Genomic DNA, 22,672 nt, shown 5'->3' on the forward strand with positions numbered 1-22,672 from the left:
GGGCAGAGTTCCTGTTTACTTTATTAGCGTATTTTACCAACGTGTGATACAGTTTATGGTGATCAATAGATGTTTTTCAGAATGAACGAATGAATATCTGTTATAGTGTTGTCAGAATTTCCTCTCATCCCTTTGAAGTTTTTTTACTTTTTGGAGTTTCCTTTTCAGGGTATACCTTTTAGCTGAACTCTCTGAGTGCTTTTCAATCAGTTTTAAATATATAAATATATAATTAACTAGGTCTAATCATTTTTTTAAAAAACTATTATTAATTTTTAAATGTATGGTCACAGCCAGGCACGGTGGCTCACACCTGTAATCCCAGCACTTTGGGAGGCTGAGGTGGGTGGATCACTTGAAGTCAGGAGTTCAAGACAGCCTGGCCAAGAAGCCCTGTCTCTATTAAAAATAGAAAAAAAAATTAGCCAGGCATGGTGGCATGCACCAGTAATCCCAGCTACTCAGGAGGCTGAGGCAGGAGAATTGCTTGAACTTGGGAGGCAGAGGTTGCAGTGAGCCGAGATCACACCACTGCACTCCAGCCTGGGTGACAGAGACTCTGTCTCACCAAAAAAAAAAAAAAAATATATATATATATATATATATATATATATATAGTCATCTTTCTGTTTCTGTTGATTTACAGCTAGTTCTTGCCTGTTGGTTGACCTGAGTCTGTGGTAGCATCTTTACTATTTCTGAAAGAAGTGGTTGCTACAACAATTTAAGCATCTGTGGGATGTTTGGGTTTAGCAAATGAACATAATAGCAGTGGTCATTGTAGTAAATGTGCATCAGAAATGCATCGCACTGATCTATCGTGTGCCTCTACCATAGTAGCATTTCACTTTTCTCCTTTTAACCCTACTTAAATATATACTGTCATCCTTATACTATGGCAAGGAACTACTATGTTGAATTCCTACTATTTGCTAGACATAGTAGTATGCATTTTATATACATTACTACAGTGAATTATTCTTATCAGTTACATTTCACACATAAGGAATATGACTTTCAAAAGAATTAATGTGTTCATAATCATAGTCAAGTAGTGGCTGAACTGGGAGTTTTGGCTCAGATTATTGTTCCCCAAAAACAGGCTTTTTTTTTTTTTTTTTTTTGCTCTTTTGTGTGTGTGTGTGTGTGTGTGTATTATAGCACACATATATACACATACATATGCATATGTATTAGTACATATTTCACCATTAGTTCATATCTCCAGAAATATTTATTTTGCCATATTTTATTTGATTTTATTTGAACATTTCCCACCTTCAGTTTTCCTTTTATTCTAGGTTTTCTCATATAAATTTACTTATAATACGCACAACTCTTGTTGTTTCATAATGTTGTGTGTGTGTGTGTGTGTGTGTGTGTGTGTGTGTGAGATGGAGTCTTGCTCTGTCACCCAGACTGGAGTGCAGTGGCGTGATCATGACTCACTGCAGCCTTGACCTCCCAGGCTCAAGCAATCCTCCTGCCTCAGCCTCCCAAGTAGCTGGGATTAAAGCGCCCACCATGACGCCTGGCTAATTTTTTATATTTTTGGTTGAGACAGGGTTTCACCATGTCGGCTAGGCTGGCCTGGAACTCCTGACCTCAAGTGATCCTCCTGCCTCAACCTCCCAAAATCCCAGGGAGCTGGGATTACAGCTCCCAGCCCTGTTTAATAACGTATAGATTTCAAGTACTTTGAGGCAGTTTTTATAAAAATAAGGAAAATAAAACAAATCAACATTATTGATTTCTGTTTCTCAGGTTTTGATGGACATGTTTGATCAGGATGATATAGGCTTGGTTTCTCTCTGTGAAGATGAACCTAGTTCTTCCGGTGAATTAAACTACTATGATCTTGTCAGAACTGAAATCGCAGAAGAAAGACAGTATCTACGGGAATTAAATATGATCATAAAAGTGTTTCGAGAAGCCTTTCTTTCTGATAGAAAGCTGTTTAAACCTTCTGTAAGTACCTTTTTGGGTTTGAAATTCTGTGTACCCCCAAAAAAATAGCTTAAAATCATAAATAGTCACTTTTTTTTTTGAGACAGAGTCTTGTTCTGTCGCCCAGGCTGGAGTGCAGTGGCGTGATCTCAGCTCGCACCACTGCAGCCTCCACCTCCCGGGTTCAAGCGATTTTTGCCTTAGCCTCCTGAGTAGCTGGGATTAGAGGCATGCATCACCACACCTGGCTAATTTTTTAATATTTTTAGTAGAGATGGTGTTTCTCCATGTTGGCCAGGTTGGTCTCAAACTGCTGACCTCAAGTGATCCACCTGCCTTGGCCTTCCAAAGTGCTGGGATTACAGGCATGAGCCACTGCACCCAGCCCATAAATAGTAACTTTAAATACTTTATGAGTACATAAAAAATACTTTTATGTATTTGTGGGCTTTATAAACATGTGAATTGTTATAGTAATATAATAGGTACAGTGACAATGAAAATTAGGCACAAAATTAGAAAGATATTTATACTGGGGTGAAATCATTTTCCTCTATGCGGTATCTGATATTTAGAGTCATTCATTTGGAGTTGGTGAAAAAGATGTATGGTCTAGGAAAGAAAGACCTCTGCATTTTTCTGTCTTTTGGTAAGTACCTTAAGGCAGTAGTTTAAAGTTTTAATTTGAAGCTCAGAATATATGGGGTTAAAAAAAATAAAGTTTTAACAGTGGAACTTTTAAAAATAAAAGTTTATGCAGAATGCCATGTTTAACAAACAAAAAAGGTTTTTTTCTTTCTTTATCACATGATTTATTTTTCCATATATGTATGTTTGGCCCACACTTTAAAAGTAATTAGTCTTGGCCAGGTGCAGTGGCTCGTGCCTGTAATCCCAGCTGTTTTGGGAACCTGAGGCAGGAGGATTGCTTGAGGCCAAGAATTTGAGACCAGCCTGGGTAACAGAGCAAGACCCAGTCTCTACAAAAAAATTTAAAACTTACCTGGGCATGGTGGCACATGTCTGTAGTCCCAGCTGCTGGGGAGGCTGAAGTGAGAGGTTTGCTTGAGCCAGGAATTGGAGACTTCAGTGAGCCATGATCATGCCACTGCACTCCAGCCTGGGCAACAGAGTAAGACCTCAGCTCAAAAAAAGATACTTAACCTTTGTCTTATTTGTCTTTTACCTCCTAACTTCCTCCACAAAATAACTATAATGTGAGTAAATAACAGTGAACTCAGACACAGGTGGCTGAGTATTTAAAGTTAGGAACAGATTTAGCTTTTCTTTTTCTTTTCCAAAAGGATGAGTTTAAATGATAATTGGAAGTGTTTTAGTTGGCCATTAGGTTTTTTCTTTTGGATATATGTTTAGTTTAACAATGTTTATAATAATTCCCACTGGGAGTACTATCGTAAGTAGTCAGAACATTATGTTTTTCAAAGTACTGATCTATTTTATTTGATCCTTATAACAATCCTGAGGGATAGATTGGGCAGATATTATCATATCTACTTTACTTGTAAGAAGATTGACCTTATTACTATTTTTTTAAATATAGTTAGAGGTCTCGCTATGTTGTTCAGGCTGGTCTTGAACTCCTGGGCTTAAGCAATCTTCGTCCTCAGCCCCGCAAAGTGCTAAGATTACAGGCTTGAGCCACTGTGCCCAGCTGGAAATTAACATCTTAATCAAGTTAGTTATAGAGCTTGATCTTGAATGTGGCTTCTTTTCTACCACATTATAATTGGATTTTGTCTCTAGTGGTATGAAGAATAAAAACCTAATAAATGCTGGCAGCTATTGTTATCTTTGTCTTTTCTGTGTCCCATCCATTTTCATTCCTCAGGAATTAATTTTTATGGATCTCTTTTCACTGGATTAGTGCTGATATGACAGAAAATGTCTGTTTTAATACTAAAGGGTCAGATGGAAGAGAGAATCCCTTTTCTCTCTATCTCTGTATCTATTATAAATTTTTTAGCTTTAAGTAAAATATAAACTTTTGAGGTAAAGACTATCTAAAATCAGAGCATAGTACTCTACAAATGTTAAAGGAGTGAATGACTTAAAAATGATCTTAAGTGACTCCTTTTGCCCCGCGTCCCGTGTTTTCAAAAAGCTCGCATTTCTGGAAGGCCTAATATGTGCCAGGAGCATTTAACAGAAATCATCTAATTTAACCCTAAGAAGCTTACGAGCTGGGTATCATCAGACCAAATGTGTGACAATGGGCAAATTACTTAACTGCTCTATGCCTCTGTTTCCTCATTTGTAAAATGAGGATGATGATAATACCTATCTAATAAGGATATTAGGTTATTACATTTCAAGTGCTTAGAAGAGTGCCTAGAATATAATGTGCCCAAGAAATGTTAGCTGTCATTATTGTCCTTTTCATTCCTAATCCAAGGTCATTCATCTGGCATGTTGTAAAAGGGAAAAACAGTTTTTCTTCTCTAATCTTTTTTTTTTTTTTTTTTTTGAGATGGAGTCTTGCTCTGTTGTCCAGGCTGGAGTGCAGTGGTGCAATCCTGGCTCACTGCAACCTCTGCCTCCCGGGTTCAAGCGATTCTCCTGGCTTAGCCTCCCGAGTAGCTGAGATTACAGATGTGTGCCACCATGCTTGGCTAATTTTTGTACTTTTGGTAGAAATGGGGTTTTACCATGTTGGCCAGGCTGGTCTCAAAATCCTGACCTCAGGTGATCCGCCTCCCTTGGCCTCCCACAGTTCTGGGATTACAGGCGTAACCAACTAGGTGTCCTGTAATTCAGCTCAATTTTGACATTATTTACCTAGAAATAGTGTCAGATCTCACAGATTAAGGACTCAGTCCCAACACGACTGTCTCCTACTTCAGGCACCAGTTGAAAGTTCCAGGTTGTGAACCGTGCTCCAGACTGATCATTTATAAATTGGAGTTCCCATGACCCACTCCTTGGGTTCCATTAATTTGGTGGAACAGCTCACAGAAATCAGGGGAACACATTTACCAGTTTATTATGAAGGATTTTAAAAGGATACACATGAAGAGATGGACAGGACAAGGTATGGGGGCACAGAGTTTCCAAGCTCTCTCTGGGCAAGCCACCCTCCTAGCACCTCCACAAGGTCAGCAACCAGGAAGCTCATCAAGAATTTTTACGGAGCTTGATCTCTAGCTTCTTACCCCTGCTTTTTTTTTTTTTTTTTTTTTTTTTTTTTTTTTTGAGACAGGGTCTGGCTGTGTTGCCCAGGCTTCAGTGCAGTGGCACCATCTTGGCTTACCATAACTTCTGCTTCCTGGGCTCAAGCGATCCTCCAGCTTCAGCCTCCTGAGTAGCTGGGACTGCAGGCACACACCACCCCACCTGACTAATTTTTGATTTTTTGTAGAGACGGGGTTTTGCCATGTTTCCCAGGGTCTTTCCCCAACTTTTTATAGGTCAGTGGGTGGGGCTGAAAGTTGCAACCCTCTGATCCTTTTTCTTTTTTTCATGAGTCAGTTTGGTTTCAAGTAACCCTTCAATCCTCTAATCATCTGGTCTTTTTGGTGACTGGCCCTATCATGAAGTTATCTAGGGGCCCTACCGTAAGTAACCTCAGTAACATAAACTCAATATTTATCAAAGGGACTCATTATGAATAACAAAAGACATTATTATCACTCAGGATATTCTTAGCATTTTAGGGGCTCTAAGACAGGAACCAGGGACAAAGACCAAAAATATGTTTCATATTATACCACATGTGGTAGAGCCAGCATCCAAGCTCAGGTCTGTCAGGTTCCAAAGCCCGTGATGTTTCCATTATAAGATGCCAGAATGTATAATAGTTGGCCATAACCTGGATGGTCAGTCATATGATATGTTTGTGTTCAGAGGTCTTGAACCTGTCTTATCCTAGATAATAGCTATGTGCCACATACGATGTTTTAGTCAGTGATAGACTATATATACCCATATATATGATGGTAATCCTGTAAGATTATACTGTATTTTTACTGTACCTTTTCTGTATGTAGAGATGTTTAGATACATAAATACTTACTATTGTGTTACAGTTACCTACAGTATTCCGTACAGTAACATGTTGTACAGGCTTGTAGCCTGGGAGCAACAGGCTATACCTATGTGGCCTAAGTGTTGTAGTATATCATCTAGTTTTGTGTAAGTACACGCCATGATATTTGCACAATGACAAAATCGCCTAACAGTGCATTTCTCAGAACATACCCCTGTGTTTAAGCAGTGCATGGCTGTAATTCACAGATGGGAGCTTGGATGAAATCTGTAATTCCTTCTCAGATCCAGGAGATGGCTTCCAAATTGTGAAACCAGATTGTAGCAGGATTAGGAGTTATCTTCATTCTCATCCCAGCTCTTACATTAACCTATAAGACTATATAGCCTAAGCTATAAGTAAAACCTAGGGCTCTGTAAGACCTTGATCAAGTCTTTAAGCGACTTAGCCAGTTTTAAAACACTCAAAATGCCAGAATTCTTTAAGTAAAAAGTAGCTTAGAATCATCCACAGTAGGAGGTTTTAGATTTAACAAAACTATCTGGAATCTATATTTTGCAGTATTTTTACTGTCTGTTATCCAAGAGATTTTTAAAATTCTCTTCCTGTTCATGATTGATTTTTACTCTGTCTTGGAATATATTAGTCTGAGATTGAATGAAGATATACCCTTAACTCATATTGTTTTTTTTGTACAAGCAAATCTCTTTATTTCCAAAGACCTCTCCAACCCAAGTTAAAAGAATACACACTATGATTCCATCTTATATTAACATCAAGATGTACATGTTTGAAAATGGTTGGAATTTTATACTGGAATAATGCATACTAAACTATTAATAGTTTCTACCTCTGAGGGACGTGGGGGTAAGAGGGGCATGATAGTAAACATTCATATTTTGCTCTCTCTGTCTTGCGTTTGAATCTTTTGTAATGATAATACATTCACATATAATAACTTTTATTTTTACAAAGAATGAGTTTTTGTAGAATGCAAGAACAAAATGCAAAAATTCTGCTATAGCTTGTTGACATTTAATGCAAATATATTGCTTTATATAATATGCGAATTGTTCAAAAGTGATAACAGCTTTAATCATGCTCCCAATAAAATATTTGCTAAATAAATTCTACAGTTTATTCCATAAATTTAAAAACATGTAGAAAACAATTACCACCCATAAATTAAATGATGTATTTGGTGCAGGGCTGGCAAGCCCCAAAGTTGGGGCTTAGCTTGGGACAGTTCTTGGCTTTGTCCAGGAAAGAAGCCAAAGGCATGGCAATGGTAGGAACCTCTGCTGAAGCGGCAGTGTACAACAGCAGCAGAAGTACTGTTTCTTGTGGAGCAGGGCTACTCCGTAGGCAGTGTGCCTAGAGTAGCCTGTATTGCTTTTTATATTTAGTAATTTTTAAACAGAATTCTCAATCTCACATTTCTTAACCTTTCCTTCTGTTTTTTTCAGGATATTGAAAAGATTTTTAGTAATATTTCAGATATACATGAATTGACTGTGAAACTTTTAGGTTTGATTGAAGACACAGTTGAAATGACCGATGAAAGCAGTCCTCATCCCTTAGCTGGCAGCTGTTTTGAAGATTTGGCAGAAGTAAGTTTACAAAACTACTTTATATTCTCATTAAAGTCCTAAATGCTGTACTAAGAAATTTAGAGACAAGTCTTGGCAACATAGTGAGACCTCATTTCCATAAAAAAATAAAATAATTAGCCAGGCATGGTAGTGCCCATCTGTGGTCCCAGTGACTCAGGAGGCTGAGGTAGGAGGATTACTTGAGCCTGGTAGATCAAGCCCATGATGTGTCACTGAACTCCATCCTGGGTGACAGAGTGAGACCCTGTCTCCAAAAAAAAAAAAATTTTTATGAAAATTAGAAGATACCACTGGCCATTTTAAAAAGATATTTAAGATTTAACCGATAACAAAGTAAAATCACATTGCCTATATAGTGACACTTTCTTTATAGTGTATTTATGGCAATATTTATAGTAAAAGTTTATATACTAGAGTATTAATATTTGGATTTTTTTTTTAAGTGGTAAGTATGTTCAAGATGAAGGAAGATACATTTTATTGACCATAGCTCTTTACCTTCTGTGGATTTTAAACTTAAAGTTGGAAAGAAGGTTTATATTATTTTAATGTTTTCCAAAGTAAAAATCTTTTTGTTGTCTTTTAAATGACTATAAAAATAATGTAGCTCATTGTAAAAATATTCAGAAAAATAGAGAGATATATAAATTGGATGAAAGTCACTTTATTTTATGATACCCATAGATAACTTATCCTTATATTTTTCTGTGCATACATGCAAACGTATGTGTGTTTGCAAAAATAGGATCCTACTATTTTATAACTTACTATTTTTACTCTGTGCATCATAAACATTGTCCATGTTAATGTATATACTTCAACACAATTTTTAAGTATAAATAATGTGATGTTATATGGAGACACCATAACATATTTTAACTATTATCCATAGGTTGTAGAGTTTTTTCTTTTCTTTCTTTTTTTTTTTTTTTGTTATTGTAAACAACACTGCAACAAACATGCTTGCACTATGCCTTGATATTCCAAACCTTTTTTTTTTTTTTTTTGAGACGGAGTCTCGCTCTGTCACCCAGGCTGGAGTGCAATGGCACAATCTTGTCTCACTGCAACCTCCGCCTCCCGGGTTCAAGCCATTCTCTTACCTCAGCTTCCTCAGTAGCTGGGATTACAGGCGCCTGACACCATGCCTGGCTAATTTTTTGTATTTTTGGTAGAGACAAGTGTTTCACTATGTTGGCCAGGCTGGCCTCGAACTCCTGAACTCATGATCCACCCGCCTCGGCCTCCCAAAGTGCTGGGATTACGGACGTGAGCCGCTGCGCCCAGCCATATGTTCTAATCATTTTTAAGGATATATTCCTGCAAGTGGAATTTTAGTGCTAAAGACTAGGTATAGTTTTAGAACTTTGAAACATTTTGCCACATTCACTTCCAGATAAGTTCCAGTGTATGTAAGCTTCCTTCTTTCTTCACCCTTTCCCTTCGCTAACTCTGGGTATTACCTTATTCTTTCTCTTTTTAATTCTTTTTTCCGAAATTTGTTTTGTTTTCATATCTGGTTCTGCAGATATACCATTCATTTTTGCCAGTCTAATGGGAAAAGAAATCTTTCTTTCTTCTCCTTCTCTTCTCTTTTTTCTTTTCATTTCTTTCTTTTCTTTTGAAATAGGGTCTCACTCTGTTGCTCAAGCTGGAATATAGTGGCACAATCATAGCTCACTATAACCTCGAACTCTTGGGATCAAGTGATAATCTGTACCATATTAGTAGAAAATATATTCTTTTAAACCTAATGCTTTTTCTCTTTTTTTAAAAAATAGGAGCAAGCATTTGATCCTTATGAAACATTATCACAGGACATTCTTTCACCAGAGTTTAATGAACATTTCAATAAATTGATGGCCAGACCTGCAGTTGCTCTACACTTTCAGGTAAACTTAAATTGAAGGGTTTTCTTTTTGTTTATAAAGCAAATCAATAAATATCTCACTATTTTATCCTTCAAATATTTGTAATTCTAGAATACTTTTTATCCTTCAAATCTTGTTCATTCTAAACCTATTTTAGTTTATCTTCTGTTTTCTCTCTGGAGTTCTATCTGTTCTTATTGTAGAAATCTTTTATAGTACAACATCACGAATACTGAATGACCAGAAGAATTTGGCACATACTAGATATGGGATGTAAAGATGAATCTGGCCGGGTGCGGTGGCTCGTGCCTGTAACCCCAGCATTTTGGGAGGCCGAGGCAAGTGGATCACTTGAGGTCAGGAGTTTTAGACCAGCCTGGCCAACATGGTGAAACCCTGTCTCGACTAAAATTGCAAAAGTTAGCTGGACGTGGTGGCGGGCTCCTGTAATCCCAGCTACTCAGGAGGCTAAGGCAGGAGAATCACTTGAACCCGGAAGGCAGAGGTTGCAGTGAGCTGAGATCACGCCACTGCCCTCCAGTTTGGGTGGCATAGCGAGACTCCGTCTCAAAATTAAAAAAATAAAAAATAAAGATGAATCTGGAGTGTGATTTGAGGATTATGTTCCGTATAGGAGGAAGAATTGGAGAAATCTTAAAAAGTTGAGATAACCTCAACCTGCTATATACTCATACTGATTTTTCTATGAGGCCTACTATTTAAAGGAGATAAATACGGTATTGAGGGAGAGTATGCAAGTTAGTTGGTTCAGGAATACACTTAGATAAAATGAAAATACGTGGAGAGATACACACAATAAAATTTTATTTTTACTATCTCAACACTAACAACAAAAGTTATGTTGGCTAGGTGATACTTGACTAAATGTGTAAAACTTCTACATCTAAACCGACTTTTCCAGCCGGGCGTGGTGGCTCACGCCTGTAATCCCAGCACTTTGGGAGGCCGAGGCGAGGCGGGTGGATCACGAGGTCAGGAGATCGAGACCATCCTGGCTAACACAGTGAAACCCCGTCTCTGCTAAAAATGCAAAAAATTGGCTGGGCGCCTGTAGTTCCAGCTACTCGGGAGGCTGAGACAGGAGAATGACATGAACCCGGGAGGCGGAACTTGCAGTGAGCCAAGATCACGCCACTGCACTCCAGCCTGGGCAATGAGCAAGACTCCATCTCAAAAAACAAAAACAAAAGAAGTTATGTTGGCATAGGTGATACTTGACTAAATGTATAAAACTTCTACATCTAAACTGACTTTTCCAGCCAGACATTGTGGCTTGTGCCTGTAATCACAGCACTTTGGGAGGCTAAGGTCAGAGGATTGCTTGGACCCAGGTTTTTGAGACCAGCCTGGGCAACATAGGGAGACCTCGTCTCTACAAAATATAAAAACTTAGCCGAGCGTGGTGGTATGCACCTGTGGCATGCAAAGAGAATTGCTTGATCCTGGGAGGTCAAGTCTGCAGTGAGTCATGATCATGCCTCTGCACCCCAGCCTTGGGTGCAGAGTGCGACCCAGTCTCAAAAAAAATAAAAATTAAAAATAAACTGACTTTTTTTACCCCTTGACATTTGAATATGGTAAAATTTTTATTGTCCTAAAACAAGCAAGCTAACAAATGAACAAACCTTTCTTTAGTAGAATAAGTAACTAGAGTGAAGAAAGTTTTTTCATTTCCTCTCTCATTTTTTCTTTACAGCCAATTGTCTTTATGTTATTTTTTACCATTCTTTATGAAAACACTACCATGTATGTTTTAATCAGGATATAAATTGCCTTTGACAAGTAACTTAATTGCCAAATCCAGTAGATATTTTTATTTCATACTTATGTCTGTAGTATTTGTTACTCCTCTTGTCTCTGGGTTCCTGTATACCTGAAGACTGGCCGTGATGGCTCATGCCTGTAATCCCAGCACTTTGGGAGGCTGAGGTGGGTGGATCACCTGAGGTCAGGAGTTCAAGACCAGTCTGGTCAACATGGCGAAACCCTGTCTCTACTAAAAAATGCAAAAATTAGCTGGGTGTGGTGGCAGGCATCTGTAATCCCAGCTACTCAGGAGGCTGAGGCAGGAGGCTTGAATCTGGGAGGCGGAGGTTGCAGAGAGCCGAGATCGTGCCACTACACTCCAGCCTAGGTATCAGAGCAAGACCCTGTACCGCCACCCAAAAAATATATATATATATACATATAGATAGATAGAGATACACACACACACACACAAGCCCAGTGTGGTGGTGCACACCTGTAGTTCCAGCTACTACAGAGGCTGAGGCAGGAGGATCACTTGGAGGCAGGAGAATCGCTTGAACCCAGGAGGTGGGGGTTGCAGTGAGCCAAGATTGCACCACTGTGCTCAGGCCTGGGCTACAGAGTGAGACTCTGTCTCAAAAAAAAAAAAAAAAAAAGAAAGAGAAAGAAATACCTGAGACTGGTTAATTTATAAAGAAAAGAGATTTAATTGGCTCAGAGTTCCACAGGCTCTACAGGAAGCATGGCTGGGGAGGCCTCAGGAAATTTACAGTCATGACGGAAGGCAAAACGGAAGTAGGCACGTCTTCACATGGCCAAAGCAGGAGGAAGGAGCAGGGAGGTGCCACACACTTCTAAACAACCAGATCTCCTGAGAACTCTATTACAAGAACAGCATTAAAGGAAGAAATCCGTCCCCATGATCCAGTCACCTTCCACTAGGCCCCACCTCCAACATTGGGGATTACAGTTGAACATGAGATTTGTACGGGGACACAAATTCAAACCATATCAGCTCCTATGATACTACATGTTCCCAATTTTCATCTTCTCTGATTTCTTCTTCTCAGTCTCTTAATTATAGCTATTATCCAACTTCTGTTATCAGCCCCTGTTTTTCTGTTCTTCTGTACTCTCCTTGGGTGACTTCATCCATATCTATATACTGGTGACTTCTTATTTGTATTTCCAGACCATCACTTTCTTTTAAGCACTCTGTATATATGTGTATGTGTCTATACACTTTCATATAACCAGCTGCTTTGAATTGATGCACTTGGATACCCTAAACGCACTTCAAATATGACATGTTTAAAACTGAAGTTACCATCTTCTCCCTGCCTTCTTTACTGTAAATTCCCATTATTTATTATCTTCCACTTCTCTACTCTCAAAAATTTGTTATCATGGAATAAAAATTATACTTAATTCTCAAAATTACTTCAAGAGAGGAATATTTTTAAAGTTAACTCATTTTCATATAAACCATAAAGTATGCATTAAATACACAGTCTATAAGAACTTTGGATACTCATTAAAAGCACTCACAACACATTCCTTGTTTCAGTCCTATTTTATTAGAAATTTTTGCTGTGGAATTTGAATGTTAAAGGGCCCAATTATTAATAAAGCTGTCACCCTAGATATTCAGTGAGATTGGAAGAGTTAGATGAAATCCTTTTTCAGGCCAAACCCACTTGTTTTAACTTTAAAAAAAATTCTGTGTAAGATAAAATAACGCTTCCTTAATAAAACTAAAAACAAAAAGCATCTTTAGAAGCTGTGTAGCATACTTTATTTATTTAGAGACAGTGTCTCACTCTGTTGCCCGGGCTGGAGTACAGTGGCACAATCTCAGTGCATTGCAATCTCCACCTCCCGGGTTCAAGCAGTTCTCCTGCCTTAGTCTCTCGAGTAGCTGAGAGTACAAGTATGGACCACCACGCCTGGCTAATTTTGGTATTTTTTGGTAGAGACAGAGTTGCACCATATTGGCTAGGGTGTTCTTTTGACCATGAGGCACCGTGCCTGGACTGTATAGCACACTTAAAAAAATAAGATTTGAAGTTAGAACTTAAGGCTTTGGGTCAATTAATAGTTTTTGTTTGTTTGTTTGTTTGAGACGGGATCTCGCTCTTTCACCCAGGCTGGAGTGCAGTGGCATCATCTTGGCTCACTGCAACCTCTGCCTCTTGGGTTTAAGCAGTCCTCCTGCCTCAGCTTCCTGAGTAGCTGGGACTACAGACGCATGCCACCACACCTGGTTAATTTTTGTATTTTTAGTAGAGACAGGGTTTCACCATGTTGGCCAGGCTGTACTCAAACTCTTAACATCAGGTAATCTGCCTGCCTCAGCCTCCCAAAGTGCTGGGATTACAGGTGTAAGCCATCATGCCCAGCCCCAATTAATAATTGTATTACCTTGAGCAATTCACTTAATCTCTGAGACTCAGTTTGCTCATTAGTAAAATGGTGATCATAATGATATATATCTCTTATAGTTATTAGGAAATTAAAGGGTAATATATATAAAGCATAAGCATAATGTTTAATGTGTATTAAATACTCAAATGTAGCTCCTATTATTGTCAGAGGACTCCTTACACTGTAAATACATGCTACAAAAATTTTATAATGCACTCTGTCAGCCATTGTAGTACAAATTAGCAAAACAGTTGATCTTGTAGACTAATTTTGAAGTTTCATATTGGTTTCATTTCAAGCACTATATATAAAATATCCAGAGTAATTCACTATATTAATTAGATTAATGCTGTCTTATTCAGGCTGCTCTAATAAAATATCATAAACTGGATGGCTTATAAACAATAGAAATTTATTTCTCACAGTTTGAGTTTGGAAAATCCTATATCAAGAGGCTAACAGATATGGTGTCTAGTGAGGGTTTGCTCTTCTGGTTCATAGATGGTGCTTTCTTATTGTGTCCTCACATGGTGGATGGCACAAACAAGCTCCCTTAGGCCCCTTTTATAAGGGCACTAATCCTGTTCACAAGGGCTCTGCCCTCATATCCTAATCACCTCCTAAAGGCCCCACCTCTTAATACTGTTGCATTGGGGATTAGGTTTCAATATATGACTTTTGAGGGAACACAAACATGCAGATCATAACAAATGTCAAAATGAGTTAATCTTTAAGAAAATTGGTGGCACTTTTTGTGTATCCTACTAAGAAGTTTGGTTACTGGGTAATATGTCTGTTGAACAGATTATAATTTAACTTTAACAAAATGTGAAAATTATGGGAATATTTTTGAAGATTTTTTGAAAGCAACCTACCAGATTCTTTCTCACATTATATATTGGTGTGGTTGGTATTTTTCTTATGGCAAGAAATACCAGTAAGTCAACTATATAGATGTTTAAAATTAACATGAGTTAAATCCATTATAAATTTTAGAAAACCATTTATTCTGCAGTAGTTTCCAAAACTGGGGTATACCTATCCCAAGCTATATACTAAGATTTTTCAGGATATGTAAAGGCACAGAGAGCTTTAAAGGAATCTATTTCTAGTCTTTGGAGCCGTTGTTTATGTTTTTTGCATTGTCTTTTCCAAATTCTCTTACTTGTTAACTTTTGCTGTATGTATTTCCCATTATGCATTGATCCAAGATGTGAAAACCTCTAGGGCACCAAACAGGAAAAAAAAAAAAAAAGTATTACCTCTATGGGAGAGTTCACTGAGTACAAAGCAAAAGAGTTTGCAAAAGAAGGTTATAGGGGGATGCTAGTAAAAATTCTTGGTAGCCAAAATGTCATATCTATCTATGTTATGTCGTATCTATCTGCCTAAGAATTAAGACGTGATATGCTTATCACAAGGGTTTATATTAACCTTATTGTAAGTACTTTATCATCATTTAGGATAAAGAAGAGGAGAAACTTGTAAAGTTCTCATACCTTGATGTAATATGTTAGAAGCAGTTGTAGTTTCATCCAGAGGCTTCTAATCCTTCAGACCATGACATTAATATGTTCGTTTGAATTTAACAATAAAGTTTGACTTCTGACAAAGACTGGTGTTACTGTTTATTTTGACAGTGAAGATCGGCTTTGTCAATTAAGTCGTATGACAGACATTTTTCATAAATGAGCTAAATCTGAAATTTTATTCAATTATTGTTTGGTGAAATATATATAGATCACATTTACAGTATACAGCATCCCCTGAAATGCATCTTTTGTAACTATGTAAATTTAAAACATTTTAAAATTCTGCAAGAGGGTACATAGCTTCTCAGAATTCCTTTAGGGTATATGGAAGCCAAAACATAAGCTGTAGAGGATTATTGTGAAAGTTATTTTAGCCATATAAAAGAAAACGAATGTATATATTTCTCTAATAACTTAAAGGAGGAAAGGAAGAAAAGAACAACTTGATATACAGCACTTCAGTTTCAATATAGAACATGCGTTCTGTTGTAGTTTTGATAAGTCTGTATCTCAAATTTTTAGTGGCCGTTTCTGTTAGGCACTGCTGTTGCATGTCCTTGATGTCAGAGACATACTGTGATATCTTCTTGCTTTGCAGTCTATTGCTGATGGCTTTAAAGAGGCAGTTCGTTATGTCCTTCCACGTCTTATGCTGGTGCCAGTGTATCACTGTTGGCACTATTTTGAGTTACTAAAGGTAAGATTTTATAACATAGAATCTCAAAGTACTTATCTAATAGAAAAGTTTACTTTTTAAAATTAATGTTGGAGACACACATTATCAGTCTTTTAGTTCTTATTTTATGTAATTAATAACTTTTATATATAACATTGCTCTAAATTTCTATCTTGTTTATCTTATAAAAGAAATAACTTTTGAAGTTAATATTTTTTTCTGTGCAGTGTTGTATTCTTCCTCTCTTAGCTGGGACCCAAGTAACACATTAAAAATATATGTATAACTTTACAAAAAAAGATTCTCTGCTCTATTTTAATTAACTAGCCAGCCACTAGTCCTGGTCACATTGGCTAAGAGGGTTTGGGAGGCTAGTGATTAATTGGTGGCAAAAGTAGCTGTGGTTTAGGATGAGTCAGGCCATTATAGTCAATGACCTGATCTTAAATGCAGACCTAGTAGCAGGGATTTTAAAAAAGCAATCATCCAGGTAAGGGAAAAGTTTTTTTTTTAATTATGTGGTCAAACCAGCATTTTTAAATGTTGGCAATGTTAGAGGGCAACTCTAAGACTAATGATAGGACTTCTAATAAGACATAAACTATATTTTTAAAAATTTAGGCATCCAAATATACATGTGGGGCTGCTTATATATTATTCATATGAAGCCTGCATATCTTTTGATGAGTTCTTTATGGATCCATTAGTATCCATGGAGACTTACACAATGAAGTTGCTCATCTATTTGTGGATAAAAGCTGGCTTCCTCCAGCATCAAATGCTGTGGGTAGTAGCACTCCATAAAAAAGAACATAAAAAAGAGATAAGTATTCATTAGAAGTAATCATATATATTCCTTGCCTAGATGCCTACAAGATACACATAGAATTATTCTGGCTTTTATGTTAATGTTACTACCGTGGATTAGATGGAAAAAGTTTTAACTATCTATCTAAACCAACGATGTGGTATCCTAAAGGAGAGGTACAAAATAATCAAGCAGAAAGATACTTTGCTTCTAAAGAGCAGTAAAAAAGTTGGAAGCTGGACATGGTGGCACAAGCCTGTAGTCCCACCTACTTGGGAGGCTGAGATAAGAGGATCACATGAGGTCAGGAGTTCAAGGCCAGCCTGAGCAACATAGTAAGACTCTGTCAAAGAAAAAAAAAGTTGAGAAAGAACATTTTACTGAGCAAGATATGTAGGAATTACAGTTGAGAAGGGGCCATAATCTGAAAGTAGACAGAAGTTCTTAGATGTTAGCTAGAGTCAGTGAAAATCAGTAGCAGTGATAGAGATAAATGAATGGATTGTCACCAGAAAATCTCCATCTCTCATATGCTCACTTTGGTAATCACTCCTACCTTTAAAAGATCAAGGGAAATTGTGTAAGGAATTAGAAATGGGAAAAGAAACACTCATTGATGAGTTCTCATGCTTGTCCAAAGGCAGCAGATATTCTTATTACTAGGTAGTAGTAATTTTGGGCTTCAAAGAATGAATAAAGAGAGCCAGGTGTGGTGGCTCATGCCTGTAATCCCAGCACTTTGGGAGTTCAAGGGGGAGCAAATCACTTGAGGCTAGGAGTTCGAGACCAGTCTGGCCAACATGGTGAAATCATGTTTTTAGTCTCTATTAAAAATACAAAAATTAGCCAGGCGTAGTGGCACATGCCTGTAATCCCAGCTACTCAGGGGGCAGCAGAACGAGACTCCATCTCAAGAAAAAAAAAAAGAAAAGAAAAAAAGAATGACTAAAGAGAAACTACCCATGTCTGATCAATGAAACTGTAACCCTTAGAATAAATATGGAGTATACTCAGTTTTAATTAATGCACAGCAACAACAAGAACAAATGGAAATGTGGAATGGAAAGACAGGCCTTAGAAGAGATTAGAAATGGCAAAAGATTTGAATCACTTCACAAAACAGGATATCCAAAATGGCAGTAAACGTGTATTCAAACTCATTAAAAATCAAGGAAATGCAGTTAAAGCCACAGGATACCATTACATACACACCAGATTACAGAAATTTGAAAGTCTGAAAATATCCATAAACAGCAGCATGAACTATTTGCATTCAGCTAGGAATGAAACTGTATAACCCACTTTGGAAAACTGTTTGGCATTACCTTTTAAATTAAAAAATATGCGTACTGTGTGACTAGGCAGTTCCATCCTTGAATATATACTCTAAAGAAACAAAATGCATGCACATGTATACCAAGAGAAATGTACAAGAAAGTCTATACCAGGTGTCAGTAATAGCAAACCCTGTTTGCCAACCAGAAAAGCGTAAATAAATTGTGGTTCATTCAGGTAATGAAAGAAAATTACACTAGAACAACACACATCAATGACACTTACAAATAAACTTTGAGAGATAATATTTCATTGGTGTGTTATACCATATTTATTTATCCATTCATCTGTTGATAGACCATTGAATTTTTTTTTTTTTTGAGATGGAGTCTTGCTCCGTTGCCAGGCTGGAGTGCAGTGGTGCGATCTCAGCTCACTGCAACCTCTGCCCTCGGATTCAAGCAATTCTCCTGCCTCAGCCTCCTGAGTAGCTGGGACTACAGGTGCACGTTGCCACGCCCGGCTAATTTTTGTATTTTTAGTAGAGACGGGGTTTCACCATGTTGACCAGGATAGACTCGATCTCTTGACCTCGTGATCTGCCCATCTCAGCCTCCAAAATGCTGGGATTACAGGCATGAGCCACCGCGCCTGGCCGACTGTTGGATTTTTTTTTTTACCTTTTGTTTACTATAAATAATGCTTCTGTGAATGTGGGTGTACAAATACGCCTTTGAGACCTTGTTTTGAATTCTTTTATGTGTATACCTGGGAGTGGAATGGGTGGATCATATGGTAATTTTATCTTTAATTTTTTGAGGAACTACCATACTGTTTTCCACGGTAACTGCACTATTTTACATTCCTACCAACCGTGCACAAGGTTCTGATTTCTCCACATCTTTACCAAACCTTGTTAATTTCTTTCTTTCTTTCTTTTTTTGAGATGGAGTTCCACTCTTGTCACCCAGGCTGGAGTGCAATGGCACGATCTTGGCTCGCTGCAACCTCCGCCTCCCAGGTTCAAGCGATTCTCCTGCCTCAGCCTCCCGAGTAGCTGGGATTATAGGCGCCCGCCACCACGCCCAGCTAATTTTTTGTATTTTTAGTAGAGACAGGGTTTCACTATGTTGGCCAGGCTGGTCTCGAACTCCTGACCTGAGGCAGTCCACCTGCTTTGTCCTCCCCAAGTGCTGGGATTATGGGCATAAGCCACCATGCCTGGCCTGTTTTTTTGTTTGTTTGTTTTTTAATAGTAGTCATCCTAATGGATATGAGGTGGTATCTCATTGTGGTTTTGATTTTAATTTTCTTAATGACTAGTGATCTTGAGTATCTTTTATGTGCTTCTTAACTATTTGTATATCATCTATTTTATTGTGGTGTTTTTGGGACAGGGTCTTGCTCTGTTACCCAGGCTGGAGTGCAGTGATACAGTCATGGCTTACTGCAGCCTTGACCTCCTGGGCTCAAACGACCCTAGTACAGTGAATTAGAGATAAATTGATAATTTATTGGAATTTCCCTTTTCTATGGGCACACATGTCCATAGTAGATGTAGCATTTGGTAGGAGTTTCAACAAAAGCAGGGTAAATATTTCAGTGAAGTCTCATACATAATTAAGAAAAAACTTACATGAAATATAAAATCTTGGACAGGATACACTTATAGACAACTAGGGATAATGATGAGTATCAGGTAGCAAGGAATATATTCTTCAGCTAGGTTCATAAGATACTACCCATTAAAGCCAGGCACAGCAGGTCACGCTTGTGATCCTAGCACTTTAGGAGGCCAAGGAAGGTGGATTGCTGGAGCTCAGGAATTTGAGACCAGCCTAGGTAACATGGCCAAACCCCATCTCTACAAAAAATTATCTGGGTGTGGTGGCACATGCCTGTAGTCCAAGCTACTAGGGGGTCAGAGGGTTAAAGCAGGAGGATCGCTTGAACCCGGGACATTGAAGCTGCAGTAAGCCAAGATCGTGCCACTGCATTCCAGCCTAGTTGACAAAGTGAAACTTTGTCTCAAAGAAAAAGGAAAGATATTACCCATTAATAAACAATCACTTTTATTTTTAATTTTAAGCATACATAGCAAGGGTATCTTTTCTCTTTGACCTCTTTTCCAAAGTACACTCATTTCATTTTATTTCTTAAACTCAGTAGTTATCCAGTTTGTTTTCAACATAGAAAGAATCCATTTCAACTCAGTGGTCATCAGATTTAGACACAGACCAGTGTTATGCGTAGCTGTGTCTGGTGTCATTGTAGAGCGACAGGGTGTTAGTGTAGCAAAAAAGCAGAGACTTTGGGGTCAGAGCTCCTGGGTTTGGATACTAACTCTCTTATTTATGTTGGGCAAATTACTTAATTTCTCTGTGCCTCATTTCCTTCATCTGTAACATACGATAATAGTACCTTGTCTTACAGAGTTGTAATTAAAAGTTAAATAAGCTAATACATAAGAGGGTGCCCAGAGTAGAGCTCAAAAAACATTCATTATTGGTCTAAATACTTAACAAAATCATACAGTAGTCATTTATTCCAGTTACTACTGACAACCACCTAGTGGGTACACCTACCACGTGCAGGTAAACTAAAAAGGAATAAAACATGTCCCTAGGCATTAAGGTGTTCACAATTTAGTGAAGAAAATAGATGTCAAACAAATAATTACAATATTATAAGAGCCTAATAGAAGTAGTACTATGAGATCAATAAAGCAGGAGTTACTAGCTCTGCTTAGGAAAGTCAGAAAAAAAATCATATTAATTTTTCCTTTGTTTAGTAAAGTAAAAAAAAAAAAAAAACAACATTGGTTTTGGGTATATAGGGATTCGTCCTACTGAGAGAGAGCAAAGAGTGTGTGCGTGTGTGGGTATGTATGTGTGTGTGTGTCCTTATTTATTTGGGGGAGTCATGAAAGACAAATGCTGAGGAACTCTGCAGAGTAAAAGAGACAATAGAAACATGACACTTTAGTGCATCATGGACCAGTTCCTGTTTTGGGGGAAAATATTACCTTAAAGGATGTTATTAGAACAATTGGCAAAATTGGAATATACACTATAGATGAGATTACAGATTAATCAGTGTTAAATTTCCTGAAGTTGATCACTATACCGTGATTCTGTAAAACAAAATCCTTGTTGTAAGATGAACTATTAGAAACATTAAAGGAGTAAAGGAGAGTGATACTAGTTGAGAGTAATTTGTGATACATTTGACATTTCTTTATATTTCAAAAACTACTGACCATTCAGCGATAGTCCCCCTTCCTGTGCAAGGAACTGAATGGATAATATCACAAACTACTGAAAAAACAGTCTGCACACACTGGCACACAGAATGATGAAGCATGTGACAGAATGTTAAAAATTGGTGATTCAGAGTATTACAGGAGTTATTTGTGTTACTTTTACTACAACTGTTCTATAAATCTGGTATTTCAAAAGAAAAAATTTAAGAGGGAAAAGGCATAATCAGAAGGCATCTTCAAGAGGAAGCATGTCAACTGTGTCCTAGCAGCTAAATTCACCAGGTGGATGAGGAGGTTAAAGACTGATATGTAGAAAGCTAACAGGGGCATGAAAGTGCATTACTTATTTGCACATAGTTCAGTACAGTAATTTTTCTTTTTCTTTTTTTCTTTTTCTTTTTTTTTGAGGCAGTCTTCCCCTGTCACCCAGGCTGGAGTGCAGTGGTGCGATCTCAGCTCACTGCAAGCTCCGCCTCCCAGGTTCAAGTGATTCTCATGCCTCAGTCTCCCGAGTAGCTGGGATTACCGGCGTGCACCACCATGTGCAGCTAATTGTTTTGTATTTTTATTTTTGTGTTTTTTATTTTTATTTTCATTTTTTGCAGAGGGGGGAAACGGAGTCTCACTCTATCACCCAGACTGGAGTGTAATGGCACAGTCTCGGCTCACTGTATTCTCTACCTCGCATGATCAGGTCATCCTCCTACCTCAGCCTCCCAAATAGCTGGGACTACATGTGCACATCACCACGCCTGGCTAATTTTTGTATTTTTTGTAGAGACAGGGTTTCGCCATGTGCTCAGTCTGGTCTTGAACTCCTGGGCTTAAGTGATCTTCCCGCCTTGGCCTCCCAATATGTTGGGATTACAAGTGTGAGCCACCTTGCCTGGCCCAGTAATTTCTGTGTAAGATGTTTGGAATACATTCTTTTAAGTATTTGTAGAATATTAGTTGGATATTCATTAATATGATGTTTAGCAAACCTCACTGCTGAAAATTCAAGAAATATTTAGCAAATTATTGGATTATTTTGCCAAACAGAGCCATTGTTTAATATACCTCCATTACCAGGAAATCCCACTCTAAATATCCTCAATTTTGTCCTCCTTTACAGCTTATAATTATTACATGATTATTTAAAAATGACGCGTGGAAGAGTTTGAGCAGCCTTAAGACCAAGTAGACAATGAAAGTTTGGTATCCTCATACCTTTTTGGTAGAATCTCACTACTGGTGATAATTTAGATATTTGGATCAACAAAAACAATAAGAATAAAACAGTTCTAATTAAGCATTTGATATCATCAACATTCATATTTATTAAAGAAATATTTTAGAGTGGAGCTGAGTAGACTCTTTCTATAAGAAATCTTTAAAGAAGACTCTGTAAGAAATCTTTAAAGCAGCAAAATAAGTGATTTTGCCAGTAACTTTCACCTGTAGAAGTCAGAATAACCAAGCACAGATCCCTTTTCAAACTTTCTGATATTT

At 37.8% G+C, this 22,672-nt stretch overlaps 1 protein-coding gene across 2 annotated transcripts in view; it reads left to right on the forward strand.

The window, feature by feature from the left end:
- The window catches only part of SOS2 (SOS Ras/Rho guanine nucleotide exchange factor 2), a 114,254-nt gene that overhangs the window by 43,857 nt on the left and 47,725 nt on the right, over window positions 1-22,672 (forward strand). For both annotated transcript variants that reach the window (XM_050796868.1, XM_050796869.1), the window contains 4 exons: window positions 1,765-1,968; window positions 7,417-7,560; window positions 9,345-9,455; window positions 15,759-15,857. In XM_050796868.1, the coding sequence (XP_050652825.1) occupies window positions 1,765-1,968; window positions 7,417-7,560; window positions 9,345-9,455; window positions 15,759-15,857 (558 nt within the window). The remainder of the gene's footprint in view (window positions 1-1,764; window positions 1,969-7,416; window positions 7,561-9,344; window positions 9,456-15,758; window positions 15,858-22,672) is intronic.

This window comes from Macaca thibetana, chromosome 7 (assembly GCF_024542745.1).
Source record: "Macaca thibetana thibetana isolate TM-01 chromosome 7, ASM2454274v1, whole genome shotgun sequence".
Lineage (NCBI taxonomy): Eukaryota > Metazoa > Chordata > Mammalia > Primates > Cercopithecidae > Macaca > Macaca thibetana.